The 27468-nt window shown below is 32.1% G+C and overlaps 2 protein-coding genes across 3 annotated transcripts in view; one reads left to right on the top strand and one right to left on the bottom strand.

Moving 5' to 3' along the window:
- Positions 1-7557: 7557 nt before the first annotated feature.
- On the bottom strand, positions 7558-10637 carry LOC134706591 (sarcoplasmic calcium-binding protein-like). 2 transcript variants are annotated; one of them, XM_063565659.1, is made up of 2 exons: positions 10435-10637; positions 7558-8190 (listed from the first exon to the last, which is right to left on the bottom strand). In XM_063565659.1, the coding sequence occupies exons 1-2, from the start codon at positions 10536-10538 to the stop codon at positions 7659-7661; spliced, it is 636 nt and encodes a 211-aa protein (XP_063421729.1). In that variant the 5' UTR covers positions 10539-10637; the 3' UTR covers positions 7558-7658. The 2 variants fall into 2 exon arrangements, with proteins under 2 accessions (XP_063421729.1, XP_063421730.1); XM_063565660.1 differs by lacking the exon at positions 10435-10637 and adding an exon at positions 9558-9651.
- LOC134705627 (uncharacterized) overlaps positions 10583-27468 on the top strand; it is a 101523-nt gene continuing 84637 nt past the window's right edge. The window contains exon 1 of the mRNA XM_063564349.1: positions 10583-10778. Within this exon, the coding sequence (XP_063420419.1) occupies positions 10583-10778 (196 nt within the window). The remainder of the gene's footprint in view (positions 10779-27468) is intronic.

Consider the following 27468-nt stretch of genomic DNA (forward strand, 5'->3'; position numbering starts at 1 on the left):
AGCAAATATACAAAATTTGTACATCGATTAACTCAAAAAGTAGCACATGAAGGTATATTTTTTATTACATATTTGATTAAATCAGACAAGAAATAGTCTATATGGAAATACTCATCAAACTTTAAATACGGGATCAAAACTGTATATGGGCTATTCCGGTAGCCCGGACCTCCATGATGCGACTGAAACGTACACACAGGTCTTGTGCAAAGCGACTCCCTATTAATAGATACTAAGTTATATTAAAACAAAAGTGAACAGAATAAAATACTTTTGTTTGCTGAAAAAAAACCATGCATTTTGGTTCATGGATTTTGTTCCAATAAAACTACTGTCCCAATTTCTAGTTGGTAAGTAGCATTTAATTCAAGCATATATTTTCCAGAAAGATATCAACTAGGAGAAAAGAGAAGATGCAGGTAAGTATGCAAAAAAGCAAAGAATGATTCGCAATTTATAACATAACTTCAATTCCAGAATTCTAGAATTCTAACAGTCTATCACCGACGTATACGGATAAATGACTTTCGAGACTAAGAATGCTACTCCTGATCATCATTTGCTCGTAAGAATTGATATTTGTTTCGTCTACGCCTTTCGAGATAGACACGAAGTTACCACTTATTGAGTCAAGAATATGCAAATGATATGATCAGAGCCAATGTCCAGACAACACACAAAAGTAATCACTATTTTTACATAACACATTTGAGAGAAAGGGAATGCTAGAAAAGATTCCTAGATGCAATTTCAACATATAAATTAATGCTATTCGTATCCATGATTGTTGTTGTCAGGTACCGAAATTGAATTTTCTGCTGCAAATTGCTTAAATGGCAACTACGGTTTAACAAAAGAGTCGCCGTTTTCTTTTTCCATGATCTTTCGAGCAAAGTTTTGTGCATTTCACAAATGTAGCTCCGGGTTATTTTTTTTAGGTGATTTTTGCATCTGCGACTGTTTCGTGTGTTTTTGATTCGTTGAATACAATTTTGGCATATGATGTTTTTATGTTGGTCTCATTCGTTTTTGCATTCCGTTTTACTGTGTTATGATGTTTTCTAATATCAGTTATTGATGAGGAAGGTGAGGATGATGACAAGTCATATTTGTATTTGCTAGTAATAGTGTCTTTAAGTTGCTCACTTAAAACCTGAATTTGGTACGGAAAGAATTTACACCGATGGCTTTTGAGTCAGATGTTATTATAATTCGGATAAGTTCAGAGAAGAATCTTCGTAGCACAATTTTATTGTCGCCTCATGTTTTTACATGCTTTTCTCGATTTGAATTTTTCTGAGGAAATATCTAATTGTAAGGACTGTACCTTGTATGTTAGTTACATAATGGATTTTTTGTTTTGTTTCGTGCTACGATAAACTCTGAAATCGATTTCCCGACATATTGGCAACCGCCCTTTGTAGAGAGGAATGTTCGTCCCTCAATCGTGAATATTTGATTTCGATTCATTGAAATGATGAATTTTGAATGCAAATTAGCCTTTCGTTCTGCTTGTTAATTTTGCTATTCATTGAGCTTTTTTCTGTTTTAATTTTGACTAGTTTTTTCGTTTTTCTCCTTCTTATATTTTTTTTTCACGTACTAATATCAGTTTCGGCTTTTTAACTATTTTGATCTGAGCGTCACTGATGAGTCTTATGTAGACGAAACGCGCGTCTGGCGTATAAAATTATAATCCTGGTACTTTTGATAACTATTTACACCACTGGGTCGATGCCACTGCTGGTGGACGTTTCGTCCCCGAGGGTATCACCAGCCCAGTAGTCAGCACTTCGGTGTTGACATGAATATCAATTATATGGTCATATTATAAATTTTCTGTTTATAAAACTTTGAATTTTTCGAAAAACTAAGGATTTTCTTACCCCAGGAGTAGATTACCTTAGCCGTATTTGGCAAAACTTTTTTGGAATTTTGGGTCCTCAATGCTCTTCAACTTTGTATTTGTTTGGCTTTTTAACTATTTTGATCTGAGCGTCACTGATGAGTCTTATGTAGACGAAACGCGCGTCTGGCGTATAAAATTATAATCCTGGTACTTTTGATAACTATAATCATATCTATATAACTTAAATTTGGATGTAACGCGTCTTCTCATTGGCTGACGTTGTTTTTGTTTTTTTTTTTTAGCTCATAGACATAATTGTGTCATGTGACCGTGACGTGATCAACGGTTTTTTTCATGATTTTCTACGGCGGGTTATTCAGTGTGCACCACATTTTTTTATGTTATTTCTTCATAAACAGAAAAAATATTACAGTCATTCATCAATTAGAACTTTTCGATTTTAATTATAGTGCCATGGAGTAAAGTTTGCAAAGCAGAACCAAAATGAATAAAATTCATTACTAGGTCAAAACAACACTTGCGTCACATCATTCTTTTTAAACGTAAACTTTTAGATTAACTGACAACAGAAACATTTTCTACGCTAGCATCATCTATATAAACAAATAATTATGTCTACATTAGACCACTTGAAACTAGTTACTCAATTGTTCTTTGGAAGTTAGCTGGGCCATTGCAAAGGTCCATACATTTGCGAATATATTTAAAACAAAAAAACCCGTAGTTGGTGGTAACAGTGGTATTTTTCAAGTTTTCATCTGTAATCATTAACTGATAATAACTGAGGCTGAGTCGAAAATAATTTTAAAAAATATATTTCCCTGTAAAGTATCCAGACAATATTTAATAATTGACGAAAGGAAACAATGCTTTACTGGTTTTTTTTTCATTTAAAATTCTGTAATTTTCTCACCAGTGCACTGAATTATTTTTTTTTGCGAATCAGCACAGGTGCTACAACAAAATCGTATATACTTGGTATTATTATTCCAGGTTCCATTTTTTTTTATAAAGCCGTGTTTCCTCTGTATCTTAGTAACTTGAATCGGCGTTTGTCTCAGCTTAAGTATTACTGTCGAGAGATTAACCTTGTTTATAATATGTTTTACAGTGGTATAGTATCCGAAATAGGAAACATGCGAATCTATTTTGATATTCCATGAGAACTTTTATTTTCAATTTCTTGTCTTCGTTAAGTTTTTGTGAAAAATTAAAACATCCTTGCAGTGCAATTTTAAGCAGGTAGTGGTGGTGTTAAGATTGTTGCAACTTTTTACTGCCTTACTTGAATTAAATTGGATCATTGACCAATAACTTCTTCTATAAATTCAGCTTTCCAAATACATTGTCTTTGTTAAAGTTGGACTATGAGATTCGAGTCATTCTTTACAAGATAGTTTTCATCTCTTAGACTAATGGATTTTAATATCGAAACGATTTCGTTACTTCATTCGGCTCTAAGGTTTAATCTCCTTCTTCTGGTCTTTTAATTTTGACGTGGATTACCAGGATGGAATTCACAAGGACTTTTATAGTTTCAGGAACTGTAACTCTTGACTTAAGGGTACTGTTTCATCTGTACATAAAGGCAATAGTAGTATACCGCTGTTCGAAATTCATAAATCGCTTGAGATAAAAACAAATCCTGGTTACAAACTAAAACTGAGGGAAACACATCAAAATAATATAAGAGGAGAACTACGACACAACAGAAACACAACATTTAAATGTAACATACACAGAAACGAACAACAATATAACCATGGCTATTTCCTTGTTTTGTACATGAAATATAAGAAACAGATGACGGGTTGAATCTGGTTTTGTGGCATGCCAAACCTCCTGTTTTATGGCAATGTTAAAAATATCATCAAAATGACAACATTGCATGACAGGACTACACTACAAATAAATGGGAGAACATATAGGACAGAGAAACACACGAATAATAACTAACAAAAGGTACCAGGTTTAAAATTTAATACGCCAAACGCGCGTTTCGTCCACACAAGATTAACCAGTGACGCTCAGAGGGAAAAAGTTCGAAAGCCAAAACAAGTACAAAGTTGAAGAGCATTGAGGACCAAAAGCTCCAAAAAGTTGTTACGTTTTTTTCTTTAAGATTTGAAACTCTCCTCTTTGTCAATAGAAAATCTAGTTTATGCATTATTTTATCTATCGCTTTGGTTGCACATACATCCAAAACAACTACAGGTTTGCCAATCTGTATCGCAACCTTTTAGTTTATCTTCTTCGACTTTCTGATGCTGACAACCTTTAATCCTGATTTTTCTTCTAAGCTGGCTTTTAATTGTTGTTTTGTAAACATCCTGTAATCTGATAAAGTAACCATTTAGCTGTTTCTATTGTTGCTTTAATCTTAAAATTATAAGTTATGACAAGTATCATTAAATTTTGTCCTGCAGTTTGTACTACAAATATTTATGGCTTTTCCGAAAGTACTTCATATCTTTGAAAAACGTGAGGCGTTACTTCTGCAAGTAAACTCTTTTCATTAATTTTGTTTTCTTTGGATGACTTTTCTTTTTTTGCCGGGAACATTTATTGACAACTATATGTTTTTCTCATTGTTGTATGGTTGCATAAGGGATATACATTTCCCGACTTATTTGGTATGCAAGAGCATACAGAAACTACTCACGCTTTGTAAAACGTCACAAGTGTCTGAGCTGAAAGTTGATAAACCAGGGGTATGTCAAATAACGTCTCATCCTTTTTCTAAAAATAGATCATCGGAAGGTACCAAGACCTTGCTGATAAATATTCCGTATGAACCTCACACATTATACACGATGTTCTTGAAGCACAGGTTCTGATTATTGACGTTGTTGGTCATCTTTATAACGTATTATAGTTTTCTTTTTTTTTGTCTTTATGAATATTTCTTTTACTCTTTAGTCTGGGTTTGGTGATATCCATTTGACGTGGCTCTGTACTTAAACATCCCGCTATTGTGTTATTGTTCCATGATTATGTTTGTATTCTTGTCTTTCATTTTTGCTAATATGCTTTGTCTATATGTCTTTTTGTGTTTCTTTGTTACATATGGCGTGGCTCTGTCTTTTTTTGTTTATGTAATTTATACGTGTTTCTCGTTTCTCGTTTTTATACGACCGTCAAAATTTTGACGGGACGTTTTATGGTATACAAAGTCCGGTGTCCGTCCGTCCGTTCTTCTGTCCGTCCGTCTGTCCGGCGTAAACATGTCGCACGGTAACTTGAGAACGACTTATCCTAATTTCATGAAACTTGATATAGTAGTTTCTTATGATGGTCAAATGATCTGTATACTTTTTGGTGAAAATAAGATTCAAACTTTTTGAGTTACGGCACTTTATGACTAAAACAGGGGTGTGCTTTTTTACATGTCGCACTGTATCTCAAAATAGATTCCTGATTATGACTTTAAACTTTAAACACTTCTTTGTTATATTAATCTCAATATCTGTATACTTTTTAGTGATGATTCAAAATCTAATTTTTGAGTTATTGAGTATTTTGTAAAAAGGGGGAGGGTTTTTTTACATGTCGCGCCATATCTCAAAAACTATTTATGATTATTACTTAAAACTTTACACATGTCTTTGTTATATTATTCTAAAGATCTGTATACTTTTTGGTGATGATTCAAAATATTATTTTTGAGTTATTAGTTTTTTGTAAAAAAGGGGGAGGGTTTTTTTTTTACATGTTGTGCCGTGTCTCAAAAACGATTCATGATTATTGCTTAAAACTTTACACACTTTGTTCTATTAATCTAAAGACCTGTATACTTTTTGGTGATTTTTCAAAATTTTATTTTTTAGTTATTGAGTATTTTGTAAAACAGGGGAGGGTTTTTTACATGTCGCGCCGTATCTCAAAAATAATTTATGATTATTGCTTAAAACTTTACACACTTCTTTGTTATATTAATCTAAAGATCTGTATACTTTTTGGTTTTGATTCAAAATTTTATTTTGGTAATATTTAGTTTTTTGTAAAAAAAAAAAACCAGGGTGGGGGGTTTCACATGTCACGCCGTGTCTCTAAAACAATATATGGATATTGCTTAAAACTTTCTCAGAAACTATTTATGATTATTGCATAAGACTTCCACATAAGCCGTCGGGCGTATCATGCGCTCATGGCGCAGCTGTTTATTTTGTATAGATTAGACCGTTGGTTTTCCTGTTTGAATGGTTTTACACTAGTAATTTTGGGGCCCTTTATAGCTTGTTGTTCGGTGTGAGCCAAGGCTCCGTGTTGAAGGTCGTACATTGACCTATAATGGTTTACTTTTTTAAATTGTTATTTGGATGGAGAGTTGTCTCATTGGCACTCACACCATATCTTCCTATATCGATTGTGTTATTGTGCCATGGAAAATGTTTGTATCTTTGTCTTTCGTGTTTGCTAATGTGCTTTGTCTGTATACCTTTTTGGCTTCTTTGTTATATATTTGGTTGTTTTATAGTGATAAAGATTATAACACAATGTTGACTGCTGCACTCCTTTTGTTGACATTTGTACCTATTATTTCTTTGTTTTGTTCAAATATTAATTGTTGTCAATAAAATAGCATTTTATGCGACTGTCATATAAGTGAGAGGTTTAACTAGCTATATAATCAGGTTTAATTCACCATTTTCTATGAAAGAAAATACCCGTACCAAGTCAGGAATATGACAGTTTTTCATTTGATTAGAGACTTTTAATTTTGAACTTTCCTCGGAGTTCAGTATTTTTGTGGTTTTACTTTTGACATCAACTTCTTTATGTCCGCTTCGAAGTCAACACTTTTTAATTAGAATCGAAATAATTAGCTTTGAAGAAAGATACATATTTGACGAATATGCATATACCAAGAAAGCTTGTACAGTATTTTATATGTACATGTCAGTGAGACAGTAACCAATTGATATAAAAAAGGACATCTCGAGATGTGTTCATGGTAATAAAGAAGCATCAGATGAGGGATAAGATGGCCTATGTGGTCGAAATCAACTATGAATAACATGCTGTGAATGTCATACGGTAGCATGTAACTTCCTGACACTTAAGTTAAACTGTTATTAGCTATGACACGGGTTGTGTTATATTTCATGATGGTATAATACTTAACCCCTAACAGGAGGGACTGTGCCTGACATTCATATGATGAATACATAATCTTTCAATCAGTTTAATTGAGGTCTGGAGCTGACATGTCAGTAACTGCTAGTAGTCATTGTTGTTATTTATGTATTATTGTCGTTTTGGTTTATTTTCTTTTGTTTCATAATCTGAAATCGACCTCGGACTACTCTTAAACTAGTTTTACTGTGTGTATTGTTGTGCCTTTGTTTTTTCTTCATTGGCTAGAGGTATAGGCGGAGGGTTGAGATCTCAAAAAAACATGTTTAACCCCGCTGCAATATCTTTTATGTTTTTTTAATTTTAGTTCCTTGGGTATAATTCGGAGTTTAGTATGACGTCCATTATCACTGAACTAGTATACATATTTGTTTAGGGGCCAGCTGAAGGACGCCTTCGGGCGCGGGAGTTTCTTGCTACATTGAAGACCCATTGGTGGCCTTCGGCTGTTGTCTGCTCTATGGTCGTGTTGTTGTCGCTTTGATACATTCCCTTTTTCCATTCTCAATTTTATTTTAGCTTATTTAAAACAGAAAAAGAAAATCTTTACTAACTGGCAAATATTTTTTAATGATTTTAGTATATTCCCTTCATTAGATAATCTCATCTACAATAGTCAAATCCATTAAAATCTATACACTTTACGACTTTTCTACTCGAAAGATTCCTTGATAACGTCTTTCTTCGTTTCGTCATCACATGTTGTAAACTGTACCCAAGCATTTACAACCTGTTGCAAAGGAATTGTATCATTTTTAGGCTCCATTAAAACAAAAGCTTGTCTAAACGGTTTCTCGTTGTCTTGCCCAAATGCTTTGAAATACATGATTTGTTCATCTACTGATATTTCTCTATCGGCATTCGTGTCGAAGACGTGAAATATTGTGCTGAAACATGTATTCATCTTCTGGACAAAGGCTTCCTTGTCGCTTTTGTATTCGTCTTCTAATCTCTTAAGAAATATTTCAAGCGTTATCGTGGCATCTTTTGATGGCAAAATGAAAGTTGTCCACCATTTTTCTACATCAGCCTTAACTTGCTCCGTTTTCTCTGATGTTAGTTGGTTCAGCTCTAGAAATTTACGTTGGCACTCTTGCGCATCATCAAAAGAGACACTACCATCATGGTTAACATCGAGAGACTTGTACCACAAAGTCCACTTCCTCTTTAAATATTCCATTTTCCTGTTCAAATATCAATATACATTTCTTAAAAAGATGTGCGTAACTTTTTGAACCTCTAATGGTTTGAGTTTAGCCCATTTGTTTAACTTCAAGCATTACATGATGATCTATTGTAATATATTTGCATCGTAATGTATTTTCTTGCTGAAAAATAATCGTACTTAACTAATTGATTTGACATCTTCATAGTTACGGTAACCACAGTGGAAAAAGTTGATATCTGAGCATTAAAAATTTGAGTGTTTGTAAGTAAAATGATTGAAGATTATGATAGAGAAGACGAAAAGTAAGGACCATACACCTTTTATTAGTATATTTGAACATCCAATCAAAAAGCAATAGATACAACGACCCGGTAAGGGTAAATCTTATGCTATAACCCCGCCACGTTCTGTATATAGATGTACCTTTCCCAAGTAATTCAGTGGTTGTCGTGTGTTGATGTGTTTTTCGTTCATTTTTTGTACATAAATTAGGCCGTTAGTTTTCTCGTTTGTACATTTGTCATTTCGGGTCTGTTATAGCTGACTATGCGGTTTGTCCTTTACTCATTGTTGAAGGTCGTACGGTGACCTTTAGTTGTTAAATTCTACATGAAATTTGGTCTCTTGTGGAGAGTTGTCTTATTGACAATCATACCACATCTTATTTTTATATTTAGCTGTTGAAGTAGATTTGATGTGTACGTATTGCTCGATGTATTATTTTAGAAAGTATTCTAAAAAGAACTGTATATCTGCTTTTATATATAATAATATAAAAGCCTAAAATGTAAAAATATTTCATTTGAGTTTATTTTTCCTGAAATTGTCACCTTTAACTCCTTATTTCTCCACCACCCTCGACCATTGCAGTTTTTGGTTGAAAAATAAAGAATGTGGCATACAGAATATTTAGCAATACAATTTGTCGCAACTGTTAATTTTGCAAAACGCTGTAAAATGATTTGTCAAATTATGCTAAATATCATATTTAAGTGAATGTCAGCTACATGTATATAACACCACAAATATATATCAAATCAGATAATATTAATACTGACGCATTTGGTGAAAATATTCTTTTACTAAAACAGTTGGACATTATAACATACCTTTTCATTAAGTTTTTACATTATTGCAGTTTTAAAAATATCAGATTTTAAGGACCAAGATTACGGGTTAGTGAATAAACTCCTTTCTATAGTTCTGTTCTGTTCGGCATCATTTGACAAATGAGCATTTCTACACCTTATTGGTATCAGTCACATGACCAGTTTTAACCTTTTAAGTCACATCTTAAAAACCTATGAAACATAAAGATGGTTTGATTTTCCAGACAGAAGTTGGTGTGTATTTGTTTTTTACAGCTAGTTTTAGGATACTCACTCAAAGTGTTCGTGTTGACTTCACCTGTTCATGTGCAAGTCAATATGCAATTTGACCTGGACCATATCACTCCTATATCAGTTGTGGTGATATTATATCATATCATAACTGATCATCAGATGCATGATAAACGCCAGTAACCTCATGTGCTTTTCGCATATTGTTTAATTATATGAATATACTAGTAGATAAAATAATTTTTATTTTCTAAGTTTAGATATCTTTTTAAAAATAACCCATATCAAAGATTAAAAAGGAGACGAAAGCACAAGTAAATCCTCCCCAAAAGCTATCAGTCTGTTAATTCATATTATGATATGAATTTACAGGAATTTGAATTTGAATGTTCATGTTTTGGAAAAATACTGTAGTTATGCAAACTTTCTGCATATGAAAAATTAGAGTACCGTCACTATCATAGTTATCAGTTCAAGTTATTTTCGATTTATGAGTTTGAAGGCCTTTGAAGGGCTAGCTTAAAAATTGTTCCACCTAGACAAGTGCTAACGGTCCTTCAGATAACAATTAAGAAAACCCTTACAAAACTCAACTACACTGCGAGTTTTCTGCTCTTTGGACGGGATGTTGTCTCTTCAAGTGACACATTCCCCATTTTCATTTCAAACTATTCTTCAACAAAATCGTTAATGTATTGCAAAAAGAAAAAGATTCCAAATATGTTCTGGATAACTATCATACATCTAAACATTCTTTTAGTGCCCGGCTACATTTAGTCCTCCCTGGGGAGCCCCCCTCTCAGTTTTAAATCCGTTATCTTCTGTTTTCTTATTTTCGTGGTTTTCTGCTGACAATGAAATATTTAAATAAGAAAAAAGAAAAACATTTGATTTAACAAAAAATGTCTTGTCCCTGGTACCTGTGAGTGTAGTAAGTTTTAAGTTCATTCTCCTGGTTTGTACTTTTAAAATTCAAATCGGTCTTTGGGACATCATTGATAAATTGGCGGGAAAGCACGTGCATGGTGGTACATCCAGTTCCTGTTTGGGTAGCAACGTTCAGATGTTATGAACGAACACTTGTCACCACTTCCAGTTCCAAACTATTCCTTCAAGGATCGTGAGAGTAGAAGAGACAAATACAGAAGACTTCGCTCACGAGGAAAAGATGTCCCACATGCTGATTTTATTCGTGGATTTGGGTTGTCATCACCAATTTCTACAGCTTCATTTATTTCAACATCTGAATATGATGAAAACGAAAGTAAGAATAATTGTTCAAATAATGATTGAAAATGAATGATTTAAGTACCTTTAGAGAGGCGGATTTAGAATGGGATGGTAGTGTGTATGGCCATATGTATCCAAAACCTTACCAAAAACTAGCCCTTGCCATAACACCTCTAGTAAACCTAGAACATAATCTAATAAACCTTATCGCTTTATTTTATATTTATCTGCTATTATATAATAAACACATAGCTTACTGGATATCACACAGGTTCCCGTAAATACTCAAATTCTCATATCTTTTATTTATACATGTTATATACTGAAATTTATATCCAAATTATAAAAAGTAAGAGGTAAATAATTTAAAAACAGTGGCGGATCCAGAACTTTTCCTAAAGGGGGGGGGGGGGGGCACTCCAGTCATGCCTCAATGATTCCCTATATAATCAACCAATTTTTTCCCACGAAAGGGGGGGGAGGGGGCAGGGCCCCCCTGGATCCGCCTATAAAAAGGCATATATGCTCAATAATATGTATCACCTAAGGTCCTTATTGTGTGTATTTTATGCAAGAAGCCAATGAATTAACTACTGAGTTGACCTCCGAAGACTGCCAACGGTTATATAAGCAATATACATATTAACATAAATATTGATATAAATAGATAGCAAACTTGTGCAATCAGATTTTCTAGGCCTGATTTATTTCATTTTTAGGTTAAAATATATAAGTTCTTCATCTTTTTTAACTTATAAGAATGAGTTTTTGTGGATCAAATCAGTCAATCAAATGATATATACATTTGTTTTGCTTTTAACATGATCAATGTTGACATCCTTTGTTTCTAAGCTTACTTTTACAATATTGAATCAAAATCATACTGGGTGCACAAAGCAAATTATTAATTCACTATTTCACTTTTAATAATCATGATAATACATTGTATATCTCTTAGCTAGTGTCCCATTTAAAAAGAATAAAATAATAGAAGATGATATAGAATGCAGAAAATTGAATATTGATTTCTTCCCCTGTCCAACTAATTATGGAGTCTTAATTTTATGGTGTGACACCTTTCTATATAAAACTTTATACTAGGCTTACAAGAAAAAATTATTTGGTTTACAGGCAGGAAAATCTTTATTTTGGGAACAATGCACATGCATTTTTTCTACAGGGAATTTTTGCTTTAAAATGACAGGATATTAAGAGAGTCTTGCCTTTTTTTAATCTGTAATAAAAAAGAATTAAAGCAAACATTTTTTTTCGAATATAATTGGTCTATTTGAGATGAGAAAGAGACTCTTGAAAGATCTGAAAACAAGGTATTTTTCTTTTAATTTTTAGAAACATGAATGCATTTCATGTTTCAGAAATTTCAATTTTATATATAGTTCCTGTCATGTGTTTAAAAATTGCCCATGTGCAAAAGTTTGTGAATGGATTAAAAATGTTCTCTGAATTTCATTCAGTTAAAGGTAGAATTAATCTGTAAACTAGTTAATTTTTGGTTGGATCTAGTTGCATGACTTGTGAGAACTTGGGAGGAGAATAAAACAAGAAATAAATTTTAACCAATGTGTAAAATTAAGACTTATATCTAATACAAATTATAGTACTTACAAATTTAAATCAATGAAATATAGTATTGTGTACAAAGATAGAGTATTGAAAAAGTGTATATTACAGTAGAGTTATCTGCCTTTGACCTTCAAATTCTGTCTTTGTGAAACTGTGTAACATTGAACAGTTATCACTTGCACAGATCATTAACTAAGAATTTAACACAGTTTGAATTGTTGATGGTTAACAGATAGACCATTACCTTCTGTTGATTGATATAGCACTGCTGTTCATGCTTTTCAGTCTTTGGATTTTTGGATTGTAATTTATCTGTTGCAATATGGAAAATTGTTTATATAATTTTAGTACATATTTTTAAAAAGAAACCAACAGTTTACATTATACATAGGGTTCCAGTTAATATTTTTAAAGTTGACAGGGGGATTCGAAATTTACTTATGGCAATGGAAGGTCTTGGGCCAAAAATACTTATAGGTCCTCCTTTCTCTGAAGGTCCAATCTTTTTTGAAAATTCAATTTATTGAAAAACTAAAATGCTTACCATTGCAAACCCTCACATCTAACTACATTAACCTATTTGTTTTCTCTAATTTTCTTAAATGAATTTAGTCAGAAATATCATGACTGTATGCTACTGTTGTTAAATAACACTTTTACATTTTTAAATTGTTTTGGTTTCAATTCCTTCTTTAGAACACTGCCTTTACATGTGCCAGATAACAGTTTTTTTTCAAATTTGGAGTCAGTTTCTTTTGACCACTAATTTTGCAAGATATATAGATGCTTTTTCATCATGATATTTTAAGGGATATAAATTTTATTATTGTCCAATTAACCAGAGTTCTTTCCCTTTCTATGTGTGAAAAATTTACATTCTCAATTGTCCCTGTCATTTATTTGGTCTTCAGTCACATCCTGTCTTTGGCCTGTGTTGAGCCAGTTCATCAATCACACCTGCTGTATCACCTGTTTCATCAGGTTTTGAAAGGGTACATACTTTCCAATTTTAAGCTGCAGGCTGTCTCTTCAGCTGTCCTTTCAATTTGTCCTTCTCTCTACTAATTCATCCTTTACCATTTATCTTTTTATAGGTGTTTTAAATAATTTTTATTATAAAATAACTTGATGTAATTAAAACATTTGAAAAACTAAACAATGAAACACATGAAGCACGCTAATGGTAAAAACTTGATAGTAAACGTTATATTCCCACTAAAAAAAGTTACTTCCCTTCTAAGGAAAAATAACTCATAAAAAATGGTTCTATAATTTCAGTGTCACTCTCTGAATTGGCAATAAGTCTTTTTTGTCTTTAATTGTTAGTTGGCTATGGCAGTTCTAAACTCTTGCCTTCATTTCGGGTAGGATATTCTTTTAAAATATAAAAGAACCCCCAGAATAATAATGTTAGAGTTATTGCCCTTGGACATGAGAAAAGTATGTACTTCTGGGGTAGACATTGGAATGCTGTTCTTTTATTCTTCTCAGCAAATATATAGTTTAACAGTAATCTAAAACAGATCATTCAAAGATCTTTTGTAATAGAAAAAATCTGTGTGCAGTTATTACCAGTATGTTAATAATGACAGTATGTAATCTACTCTTAGTCTGCATCCTATTTATGAGACAGTTACATTATCTATATGTACTGCATAAAGTGATAGACTAATGGGAAATTGATCTTTGACAAAGAATAATGGGATATTGCTATTCAATGACTAATTTACAAAGAATTGATTTTCGTACCAACTTTTGTTGCTTGAGAAGACTTGAATGTACCAAGGTATATTTTGAACACTAATTTCAGACACCTATACTTGGCTCATATACCCCAGCTCTTATAAGTTATTTCTATTAGTATAGTTATAGCTGGATGTAAGAAGTAAATAACTTATGACATTGTTTCAAAAGTATTTGCACAATCCTTTTAATTTCTATAGAAGTGGGTTTTTTTGTCGAGCCTTCGACTTTTGTCGAAAAAGCGAGACTAAGCGATCCTACATTCCGGCGGCTTAGGCGGCGTCAACAAATATTCACTCTGTGGTTAAAGTTTTGGAAATTTTAATAACTTTCTTAAACTATACTGGATTTCTACCAAAATTTGACAGAAGCTTGTTTATGATCATAAGATAGTATCCAGAAGTAAATTTTGTAAAAAATAGAATTCCATTTTTTCCATATTTTACTATAAATGGACTTAGTTTTTTCTGCGGGGAAACAGGTTAAAGTTTTGATTTTAATAACTTTCTCAAACTATCCTGGGTTTGTACCAAACTTGGACAGAAGCTTGTTTATATTCATAAGATAATATCCAGAAGTAAATTTTGTAAAAATAAAATTCCATTTTTTCCATATTTTACTTACAAATGGACCTAGTGTTTTCTGCGGGGAAACATTACATTCACTCTGTGGTTAAAGTTTTTAGAATTTTAATAACTTTCTTAAACTATACTGGATTTCTACCAAACTTGGACAGAAGCTTGTGTATGATCATAAGATAGTATCCAGCAGTAAATTTTGTGAAAATAAAATTCCATTTTTTTTCGTATTTTACGAGTATTTTACGAGACACTGGGTTCCATGGAACCCTTACAAATAACTCCATTTTTTCTGTAATTTACTTTTAAATGGACTTAGATTTTCTTCCAGTTAACATTACATACAGTCTGCAGTTTTCAAAACATTTATAAGATTCATTAAATATCCTAGATTTTTACCAAACTTGGACAGAAATGGTTGTTACTGCTAAAATAGAACATGGGGGTTAATTGCAGTTTTCATTTTGCTTAAAATTAGTAAACACAATAAGATCTACAGGTAAGGCATCATAGACTATGTCTGTTGCTATCCTGTTGGAGTTAGTGTCCTTGTAAGAGCATTTTTTAATCTTTTTTTTTGCAGAAAAAACATGCTTACATTTTGTGGCAAATATCTTGAAAACTAACATAGGTATAGAAAATAGGAATAATAATTTTTCAGTATTAAAGGAGATTCTCTTTATTTACAATTTTTAAAAAAAAAAAAGGGAATATATTTTTTGTCAAGCCTGCAAATTTTGTTGCAGAAAGCTTGACAAAAGGACAGTGATGCGGTGGCGGTAGGGGCGGCGGCGTTCTAAGCTAACTTCTTAAAAAGGTTTATATTTTGGAAGGAAGAACTGGATGCTTCATACTTTGTATATAGATGCCTCATGTTACAAAGTTTCTGTCAGAGACATGTCCAATGTCCTTGACCTCATTTTCATGGTTCAGTGATTATTTGAAAAAAAAGTTAAGTTTTTTTTAAATGTTAAATTTTCTCTTATTATAAGTAAAAGGATAACTATATTTGGTATGTGGGTAGCTTGCAAGGTCCTCATGCCCGTCAGACAGTTTTCACTTTACCTCGACCTCATATCATGGATCAGTGAACAAAGTTAAGTTTTGGTGGTCAAGTCCATATCTCAGATACTATATTAAAGCAATAGGTCTAGTGTATTCAGTGTATGGAAAGACTGTAAGTTGTACATGTCCAACTGTCAGGTGTCACATCGTTTTCATGGTTCAGTGGTTATAGTTAAGTTTCTGTGTTTTGGTCTGTTTTTCTTTACTGTATGCAATAGGTCTATAAAATTTGTTGTATGGCATGATTGTAAGGTGTACATGTCTAGCTGGCAGGTGTCATCTGACCTTGACCTCATTTTCATGGTTCAGTGGTGAAAGTTAACCCTTACCATGCGGTGACTGTCATCTGATGGGCGTACCCAAATTACAGTTATTTGGCTCCAATGGCATTCCATACTTTTAGAAGTCCACTGTATGATACTAATTTTAAAAGTTATGTATGTTCCGTCAACCTGAGGCTATCCATATTCACATTTCTCATGTATAAGGAGCATTTTTAGCACAAATACGGACTTGGAAAATTGAAATCAGCTAAAACTCAGTTTTCTGGAGGAGTGGGCTTCACATCTGTGTCTTACACAGGAAGTTCAGGGGCATAAACTTGCAAAAATAGTGCAAACCCACGGCCATATAATTACTGATCTTTATTAGGTCTTTCCACTTTTCTGTGGAAGACCTATTGTTTTTCTTCTGATAATTTTTTTTTTTTTTCTTCCGCCTAATTTTGTTATTGCGATAAACATTTGTTTCGAAATAAGTCGCTTAGATATTTGGTATATGATATCGAACAGTTTATGCCCTTTACCCTGTGTAACCGAATACTTTTCTTTGTAGGAGTTATCTCCCCAAACACTGTTTTCCTTTTGTCCACGACTCCTTCATAACCGTAAAAGATTACGACATATTTATTTTATAAAATTGCTCGTTAAATCCTTTGCATGATTTGTTCTATTTTGACAGAAGCAATATGAACGCTCCATATGGGAGTTATTTCCCCTTATGCATTTGATATAAGTGATATATGCGTTTCTATCTTGTAAACCATAAGTGATAGAGACCTAGGATCTTTTGATTTGAGGTCCTTGGTCCAAAAAAATGAAAATTAGGTCAAGGTCAAAGGTCAAGGTCATATTCTTAAAAGTTTTTAGTCGTATATTGGTATCACATTGGCGTAGTCGTCTGCGCCGTTGTCGTCGTCCTAATACATTTAGTTTTCGCACTCTAACTTTAGTAAAAGTGAATAGAAATCTATGAAATTTTAACACAAGGTTTATGACCACAAAAGGAAGGTTGGGATTAATTTTGGGAGTTTTGAATTTCTTGATTTAGAAATATCTAATTGCACAATATTGTGCAATAGCAAGACATTTTTTAATTGGAGTTAACTTTCTTTGTCCAGAATAGTAGTTGAATCAACTTAAATCATTGCTTTATACATTATACAATGTATATTCACTTTTGCTACCAACTGATAAATGAAAACAGTGATAACAAGCACTTTTTTTACATCTTAATATTTTATGATGTATTTAAATGAGTAGTTATTGTTATTCCATTAGAAATTTGAATTGAGATCAGTTTTGGAATAAGGGAAAGAGGGATGTGAACAAAATTGGGTGGGGGGGGGGGGGGGGGGGTTCAATTTTTCTCATTTCAGATTTCATAAATAAAAACAAAATTTTTCAAACATTTTTTTGAGAGGATTTATATTCAACAGCATAGTGAATTGCTCAAAGACAAAACAAAAATTTTAAGTTCATTAGAACACATTCACCCTGTGTCAGAAACCTATGTTGTGTCAACTATTTAATCACAATCAAAATTAGAGCTGGATCCAGCTTGAATGTTGTGTCCATACTTGCCCAAACCGTTCAGGGTTCAACCTCTGCGGTCATAGAAAGCTGCGCCCTGTGGAGCATCTGGTTTAATTTGGCTTATTTCCACTCATTTCCAGAAACCGTATAAGATATCGACAAATTATTTTTTCTAAATTGTTAGTTGCGACATGTCGTAACATGTAAATTTTGATTGCAAGGGTACGTTGAAGGTAAATTTGAGTTTACTCCCCTCTTGTATTTAAAAATATGCGTATGGTGATATAACCAAATATAATTAAGACTTATGGTCTTTTGATTTGAGGTCCTTGGTTTATGACCTTGAAATTAATCTCAATGTCATAGCTTTATTTGACGTTCTAGATTTTGACCTTTGCTTTTACCTCAAATGTATACATGATAAAGCCATGAGACTTCTGGCAAAAGGTGTCAAACCATTAAACCTTGAAAAAAACAACCTGAAGTGACCTTGTGTAAACCGGAAGAAGCTTTTTGGGGTATTTTATTAATATATAAGTATTTAGAATCAGATATTTTTGGAATCAGTGTCAAGTTAATATTTAAATATTATTGGAAGTAACATTTTTCAAACCGGAAGTAACAAATCATCTCCCTTATTTAAAAAAAAGGTATAGAAACCATATATTTTTGGAATCAGCTTACAATATGCTATTATTTATCGATTGAAATGACATTTTAAACTTCATTTTACAACTTTCTTATTAAAACACATTGTTTGGTGGAAAGACCATCAATTGTTCTCTGAACAATTGGTTTTTAATTATTATTGAAATGCGCATAGGAAACAACCACTTCCTGTTTTAGGTCCATTTGAAGTCAAAAATCGGCAAAAATCTTGAAATTCGGTATTTTAAGTCCAAATGACCTTCTGTAAACTGCTGAACCAAGATCAGATTCACTCCAACCTAACAACTGTTTGGGTCAATTTGTTAACTTGATTTTTATCATTGTTTTTAACCCGTATAAGAATGATTTTAAGTGCATCGCACTAGTAATCAAATGATTTACCGTAGTTTCACTTTCATTGTTGACATTCTTTTTCTTTAAATAACCAGTACACATACAATGCATGCTTTGTCAATTTCTAGCTAGGGGTTAAATTGAAGTTTACATGAATACAGATTTAAAGAGGTCGACTCATTCACTTGCAAGTTAATAACTAATTATCAATGTTTCTTAGCGTAATTTGACAAAATTGAACCTTTTTGGCTGCAAAAAGCGAATTGTCATTTCACTATTTCACTTTCATTATTGATTGAACAGAAAAAAATCAAACTTTAGATTTTTAGCTCACCTGGCATAGCCATGTGAGCTTATGCCATAACTTGGCGTCCGTCATCGTCCGTCATCTGTCGTCTTCGTCTGTCGTCGTAAACTATTTCAAGAATCTTCTCCGCTGAAACTACTAGGCCAAATACTTCCAAACTTTAACTGAATGTTCCTTAGGGTATCTAGTTTATAAATTGTATCCGAAGTTTTGATCTATCAACAAACATGGTCGCCATTGCTAAAAATAGAACATAGGGGTCAAATGCAGTTTTTGGCTTATATCTCAAAAACGAAAGCATTTAGAGCAAATCTGACATGGGTTAAAAATGTTCATTAGGTCAAGATCTATCAGCCCTGAAAATTTCAGATGAATCAAACAACCTGATTGTTGGGTTGCTGCCACTTAATTGGTAATTTTAAGGAAATTTGGCAGTTTTTGGTCATTATCTTGAATATTATTATAGATAAAGATAAACTGTAAACAGCAAAAATGATCAGCAAAGTAAGATCTACAAATAAGTTAATATGACCAAAATTGTCAATTGACCCCTTAAGGGGTTATTTTTTTTCACAATTTTTCACAATTTGTTCATCATATTTGCTAACTTTAAAAAACTTCTCCTCTAAAACTACTCAACCAAATTCAACCAAACTTCAACTGAATAATCAGTAGGGTGTATAAAATAAAAAAAAGTTTGTTTTATTTTCTGTTTCGTCAAAAAACATGGCCGTCATGGCTAAAAATAGAACACAGATTAAAATGCAGTTTTTGGCTTATATCTCAAAAACTCCAGCATTTAGAGCAAATAAGACAAGAGGTTAAAGTATTTATTAGGTCAAGGTCTACTTGTCCTGAAATTTTCAGCCGAATCGGGTAGCTGGTTTTGCAGGTATAATGCCCCTGAATTGATGATTTTAAAGAAATTTTGCAGTTTTTGGTTATTATCTTGAATATTATTATAGATACAGATAAACTGTTATAGCAAAAATGTTAAGCAAAATTGTTGATTTAAATGAATCATTTCAAAATTATATATTACTTCCTTTTTGATGTACCAAGTTCTATTTAATGATTTCCAGATGGTTAATAGAGAACAAACACCCTTCAAACATAATGAGTTCAAATTACCTTTAAATGTTTAAGATTTCCAATTGTAACATGTGATTTTTGGCAAGGTTGGACGAAGTCTAAAACTCCCTTTTAGTGTGAAGATGTTGGATGGGTGGAGGGATTGGGTGAATATGGTTGGAACCTTATTTGTGTAATAAACTCCTGCTAAGGTTTTCATCCAAGATCCTTGACACTCAACAGAAAGAGTGTTGGAATTTTGCACATGCTATATGGACTTGATTGCGGTTTTTTCCCCATTTTTCCAGACTTTGGATCTTTGTCTTCTTTTATCTATTATAATGAATGAGGGTACACATTTTGTGCAAACAACTTCTCCTACTGATGAGTCTTATGTAGAAGAAAAGCTTATCTAGCATCAAAAATTATTAGCTGGGTATCAAAGATGAGGATTTTGAATAATTGAAACTTTTATCATAAACATTTTAAAAAGCTCTTCATTATAAAGTTGGCATGCTGTTCATATCAGCTTTTTAAATATGAATTGCACTTATCCTTAGTTTATTAAGACTAAACTTTTCATAATGATGTTCAGGTGATTTGGATAAGGGAACAGTCATTATTTATCAGCTGAGGGGGTCGGTTCAAATTTTCACATCAAAAAGTTTTGTTGGCAACCCCCCATAATTTTCATGAACCACATGACGACCCCCCCTTTAAACGATGTTTCATAAGTATGACCCCCCCTAAAAAAATCCCTATTAATTAACATTTGGCAAAGTAGCTATGAGAGGTATGTGGACATTGACACTATCTGTAACAGAGTATGGCAGACAGAGATTTCCCTTGATTGCAGTCATTGTCTTTGACTTTGTACTGATTTTTTATACATTCTACTTTTACATAGTTTATATAGTTCTAGTATTTCATGTAAGTAGCTTGGACTAATTAATTTGATAAAGATAGTTTTTGTCTGCTTGTTAGCAGTATTCTCTAAATATTTTAAAATATTTTTATTGGAAGAATTAAGCACATAAACTGTAAGCGAAGCTGAATAATACTATATTGCCTTGATGTTCATCATGACCTCCCAAATTCTTCCTTTTGAACCTGATGGAACTGATTTTGGTTCATGATATTTTTCAGTTTTATTCTGCTTTTTGAATACCATGAATACATTGAATATCACATTGATTTTTTTTGATTTTTTTTCTTAAATATGAATATATGCAAGAAGAAAAATGGACTACATCGGCATTAAATGAATAAATATAAACTGTAATTTAACTTGAACATTCGTATACAGAATGAATTAAATTGTCCCAATTCATTTAATTTTTATTAAAATTTTCAAAGTTTTATATAAGTGTTTCATGGATTTTAATGTTCTAGGTGCAACCTATGGTTCTGGTCCTTCCTGTTTCAAATATGAACATGCTTTATTTCGAAGCTATATATATATATATATATATAGGTTGATAATTATAAGAACATTCAATTTCATTTCAATGTGGATATGTTTTACAAAACCCTCAAGTCTATTGTTTTGTGTGTGTGAACGCCATGCTGCCCAATGCAATTAAAGGCCCTAAGGAATCGAAACATTAAATATTCCTTTTTGAATCTTTAAATTTGAAATAATTTAACAAATTAGTTAAACATAGTATTTACAAATGATTTTAGAATGTACACACCTTTTACAGTTCTCCGTCTATCCCAAGAAATATCATTAAAATGAGTTAAACACTTTAGAAAGTTGAAATACCCGTCCAGAAACTTTTCATGTTTTATTCAGTTAATTTGTTAATCTTAAGAATTTAAGATATTAAAGTCAGGTGGTTAATTTTCACATCCTATGGATCATGAACCATGACAAATGAGTGATTACATACTACCCTTGAGAGATTGGTCATCCTGCTGGTGCTGTACAGGATCAAAGATTTGAAGATGACAGAAATCATCTACATGATCTAAGAGATTGCACGCTTACTTTAATGTCGTCAACAATTTATATACTTGACAGACATAAAAACTTTCATTGTGTGACCCCCCCAGTATAATATTTATTTTGATGGCAACCCCCCCAGCTGTGTGATATTTTTGGTAATGACCCCCCCCTAAAATGCACCAACCCCCTCAGCTGATAAATAATGACTGTTCCCTAAAGTTAAATTCTGGCACTTATATGCATAATTAGATATTTGTATTGGAATATTTCTTTAGCTTTTTTGTGTATTTTTTGTATAAATATTAGTTATGCATAAAGAAAGTAAATCTTCTAAGTGAATTTGTCTTCTGATGTTATAATATAGTAAAGCACTACTGTCAGGTAGTTTTGCAGGGATATTCAAAATGTTGTGCTAGAACAATAAAATAAGATGGGTTTATAAAACATATTCTTCTATCTGTTCATCTGTCTTTCTCTCAGTTGTCCTGTCCACTAGACTGTTTTACTGTAGTCTATTTGCTTATGATTTTCTGAATGTACTGATTTATATAACGATGGATCAATGTTCCAGTTATCTGTAAGTATGGGACTGCTGTATTGGAAACTATAAAAAATTGTCATACAAGTGGTAGCTAGCTATAAAACTAGTGTAAACCACCATTTCCTTTGTATCAATCAATAATATGGTAGTTGCAGTGACGGATCTAGAAATTTTGACAAGTGGGGGCTCACTGACTGCCGAGGAAGGGGCCCGCTCCAGCCATGCTTCAGTGATTCCCTATATAATCAATCATTTTTTTCCCAGAAAAGTGGGGAGAGGTGGGGGCCTCCTGTGCCTCCCATCTAAATCAGCCTCTGAGTTGTTTCTCACTGAATCAACTAGTTAAAATATTTAGATTTTTTCAGCTTTTATAAATGGACTTTCCCAGTTTGAATTTACCTTGGAGACTGTTAAATTTGATACTTTTTTGGATCCTTTAATTTCTTGTGTTTTAAGCATTTACAGTGTCAATTCAGAACTTTTAAAAATAGTTTTCAAGTTTTATATAACTAATCTTTACACTGAGAAATTATGTAGTTGTACTTGTACATTCTTAGTTAAACTAGCTCAAAACCATATTTCTGCTTGGGGAAATTTTGCCTTCTATACTAAATCTATGACTCCCTAGTTATGTCTATGAGAGCACTTTAGTATTAAAGATGACACATGCATTTCCATTAACTTGTTGCAGATGAATATGTAATTATTCAGTTATAGATTTTTGCTTATGTGTGCGTCAATAAATAGATGTGTTTTAATTTTTTTTAAATTGAAAGCTCAGAAGTAAAGCATTGTCTAATATGTTGTACTATTTTTAGATATAATTGGAAAACACCTAACATTGCAAGTGAAGCAGTGACTTTTTATTGATGGGGAGTTTTTTTTAATGCATTCTGATATAAAGTGGATAATCAACATCTCTTATAACATACAAAGGATTACATTATCCTTCAAACATAGATTTTATGTCAGTAATAGCCTAGTAGGCCTGTATGCCAAAAAAAAAGGAAGAGTGCTTGCACTCATATTATTTAATTGAATTTTGTGTTTTCGTTTATTTACCGATTTTTTTTCAAATTGATTTCCATCATTTGTATGATGTTTAAACATTCATGATCAGGTAAACATAATGTGTATCTTGAAGGAACTGAATTCTTCAGACATTTTGTAACTTTCGTCTAGAGTAATACATTATCATAGTAACTATCCTGCAGTCAACTGATGATTAAAACTGGAAATTCATAAAACATTTATTGTTAAAATTATTGACTGATGATTTCTGTCTTGAAACATTTTTCTCCACTAATATGGAATGGAAAAATTATAAGGATTTGTTGTGATGGAATTAAATTATAAGGATATGAGATGATGGAATTATTGGAGAAAATAATTAATTGGATTTTTAACATGTATGCATAGTAATAAAAAACTTGATGATTTTTGTAAATGATTTGTATGGAATTATCACTGTTTTTGTGTTAAAAACGCTATCAGATTGATTTTAAAAATCAATATAACCTTTATGTAGTGTTTATTCTGGTTATTAATAATTGAATAAAGTGATGTATTTTATAAAGTGAAGAATGATGCACATAGAATAAGTGATCATATGGAAGTTATCGTCTGTGTACACCTGGAAACGATCATTCACCTGAGTAACAAAGAACAATCTGTTAGCTATGGAGGAATATGACCGATATAAAAAGTCTCCCGAGAAAAGTAAAATTCCTACTCTATTCAAAAAGTCTAAAACATCTAAGCAGAAAAAATCATCTCCTAAGCGTTCTTCAAGGGATGCTGCACATTCCAGAAGTGCTAGTTTGTCTCCCAGGCTACGTCATGGTATACCATCCTCAGGACCAGTGTCGCCATACAAATATTGTGGAGGTATATACTTTTCAGCTTTGTATTGTATTGTATTATAGGTTTGAAAAAAGGGTTTCCCTAAGTAAATATTAAAGGTAGGGAAAGACATTTTTTTTTAACTAATATTTTGGTTTTTTTTCAAAACAAAAAATAATCATGTCTATCTAGCAATATGAGCATATTTTTTAAAGTCCAGGCTCTTGCATATATCCTACAGAATTTAAATCAAGTTTATATGGTGTAGCCATTGACAACTTAAATATTATCACTGTACTGGAAATTTTACTCTTGGGGTGTCATTTTAGTTGAACTAATTACTCAAATTATTTGTATGACACAAAACTCAATTTAAGTATGGTTGCCACAGGACTCTTGTTATTATGTATAGAAATTAGAGTTTGAAACATTTTATGATAAACCAATCAAAATTTAAGTTTGATGCATTTCAATAGATTGGATTTGAATGTCTATTGATGCCTCCTTCCTTGAAGAACATTATACATTCCTAAGAGATTGGTGTTAATCACAGGTAATAGCACAGTCCTTAGTAATTCTCGTTAATTTTACCTGCAGCACATGCATTAATGACTGCAATCAATAGATGTGTCTTTGATCCCAATAGTTGAAACAGAACAGATAAGATAAATGTGATGACTTTGGTCTATCTGGCTGATTTTGATGACAAAATATTGATTTATAAAGGAATTTCCATGCAGACTCATTCTCTGATAGTGTGTCACCTTTGTCAATTTGTAGAAGATAAACCCCTGAGGGCCAGTACTATTGGGGTATATCTAATTTACACCATGATATAATGATAAACGGAAAATAATTTAGAAAAGGTTCTTACAGGATTTCGACCTTCTTTGAGGACGTAAGCATGATAGATGTCAGACTATCCAATTACATTTAATGACATCTGACATCCAAGTAAATACAGTACATTTGGAGCTTGATTGTACCTGTAAGATTCCATTATTCTTCATTTTTTCCATTGAAAAAAATACATATACTATAACTTTAAAGATCATCTTGAAATTCTTTCCTCTACTAGTGTTTGATATCATAACGTAACATAAAATGATTGTTATAGATAAAGAAGAAAAATGTTAATACTAAACTTTAAGAAAGTTCAAATGAATAAAAAGTGGAAGGTGGCTGCAAGTAATTATTTTGAAACTGATTCATCTTATCATCAAAACATATAGAAAGATCTAATACCAAGTAGTGACTACTTACAGAACATCCATTAAATCTTTACCAACAGGATTTAGACAATAATTCAGAAAGTGGCACTAAACAGCAACAATCAATCAATCAACTTGGTATTTTTAACCCTTCACCTTTGTAATAGTGATCAGTGGAAATGCCAAAGGAAATATAGTAAACAACAGGTTAGGAAAAACATTTAACTCTATCAAAAGCTCTTTCTCAAATCTTGCTTAAAACCAACCATTATCCTGTTACTATGACAGAAACCATTATAATTACTGTAGGTATAGGTCAGTACTGAAGAGCTACTTCAAATTTCTGTATAAATTTACAAGTAGAATGAAATTACTGTTTTGAGTTCTACATAGATTTTATTAAGGAATAAAGCTATAGAAAAGATTTATTATAAATAATTGCTGTAATTTGCCAGAGCTTTCTTTGAAGTGTGTTGAGAGTTCAGTTTAGTGTATTTTGCCTGATTTTAAACCTTTTTTTTTCAAATTAAGAATGATTGGAACTAAGACAGAAGTATCAAAAAAAAGTTATAGAAGTTCTTATACTTTGCCAAAATATATATTTATGCATATTGAAACAAAAAGCATATTCATTGTAATATGCTAATTTTATCAAGATCATATATAGAAAAGATCAGACGAAATTGTTATCAAAGGTTTAGTGACCACAGACTTAGACATATATTTAATATCATTGACTTAAAAAATATTATCTTCTAAGAAATGCAGTTACACACTTCCATACAAGAGTGCTATATTAATTTATCAATTTGTATTATGTGTTTATAAGTAAAATACTTAGTAGTTTGCAAACAAAATATTGTAAATGCAAGAAATGATGAAAAAAGTTTCAAAATATGCTGAACATCCATAAAGGCATTTTTTCTTTGCTTTTAGATTTGTTAAGTATTGCGTCATGAGTTAACACCATATCTTTTTTTTGTTCAATTTTTACAGATTTTTAACAGCATTTAACTTTTCCAATTTACGCAGACATTCTAGAAGTGTAAATAGGTTTTCTTCATGCCATCATGTCCTAGTTTCTTCAGTAAATTAAGTTTCCATTCTCTATTGGATTTGATTTTCTAATAAACTGGTTGAAGTAGATAATTGTTGTTCCATTATTTAGCAATTGAAAGTTAATGTCATTATACATGCTATCTGGTGGTTCTGAAGTTTGTTACAATGACAAGTGAAATGTTATAATTTATTTTCTATATTGAAATTCTTAACATGCAAATTTATAATCCTAAATTTTATTACATTGACCAAGTTTTCCACTATGCTCATTAAGTAAATAGGTAAATAAAACAAACTTAGGATGAGCTCTTTCACTTTAGAAAAGTATTTAAAGCATTTTTTCTCAATTAGCAGATCAACTAGTAACTTTGTGATTAATGAATGAATGTCTTTACACTAAACATTTTGGAGGGATACTGATTGATACTTTAAAGTTTTGGCACACACAATTCATATATAAAGTGACATTTTGCTTTGAACAATTAGCTTTCAGTACTGCTTCTCTTCTGAGATGGCGACTGTTGTGTCCCTTTGTCTTTTATTTGATGCTGTGGTACTCAGTATGGTCTATTGACTAAATGTCTGTCCAATTTGGTTGTATGGTTACACCACTGTCAACGATCCTGTTAAAGGGAGAATTTAGCTCTCAACATGTACAACCAAGGCACATTCTTTATGTTAATGTCCCAAGCAAAAAGCTATAATTATGAATCAGTTCCTGCAATAATTTTGTTCTTTCTTTTATTTTTATTTTATCAAAGTTGTTGGTTATCTGGTTTGACTTGTTACGCATTTTGTCATTTGATAGCTTATTGTTATTGTTCATATTTTAAATAATTAGTTGTCTTGTCAGTAATCCTAGCACATCCTCCAGTTTTTGCCTTAATGAGTGCAGAATTATTATTTTTTCACAAGATGAGGCAAATTCATCCTAGATTCTTTCCTCATAGTCAGTCTTG

The sequence above is a fragment of the Mytilus trossulus genome, chromosome 2 (genome assembly GCF_036588685.1).
Source record: "Mytilus trossulus isolate FHL-02 chromosome 2, PNRI_Mtr1.1.1.hap1, whole genome shotgun sequence".
Lineage (NCBI taxonomy): Eukaryota > Metazoa > Mollusca > Bivalvia > Mytilida > Mytilidae > Mytilus > Mytilus trossulus.

What these genes read in the sequence shown, in the direction of transcription:
- LOC134706591 (XM_063565659.1), bottom strand. Translation starts at nt 10,538, where the DNA reads ATGCACGTGCTTTCCCGCCAATTTATCAATGATGTCCCAAAGACCGAT. An exon ending in AAAACTTACTACACTCACAG is followed by an intron (nt 8,191 to 10,434) that starts GTACCAGGGACA and finishes ATATTTGAACAG; the next exon opens with GAAAATGGAATATTTAAAGA.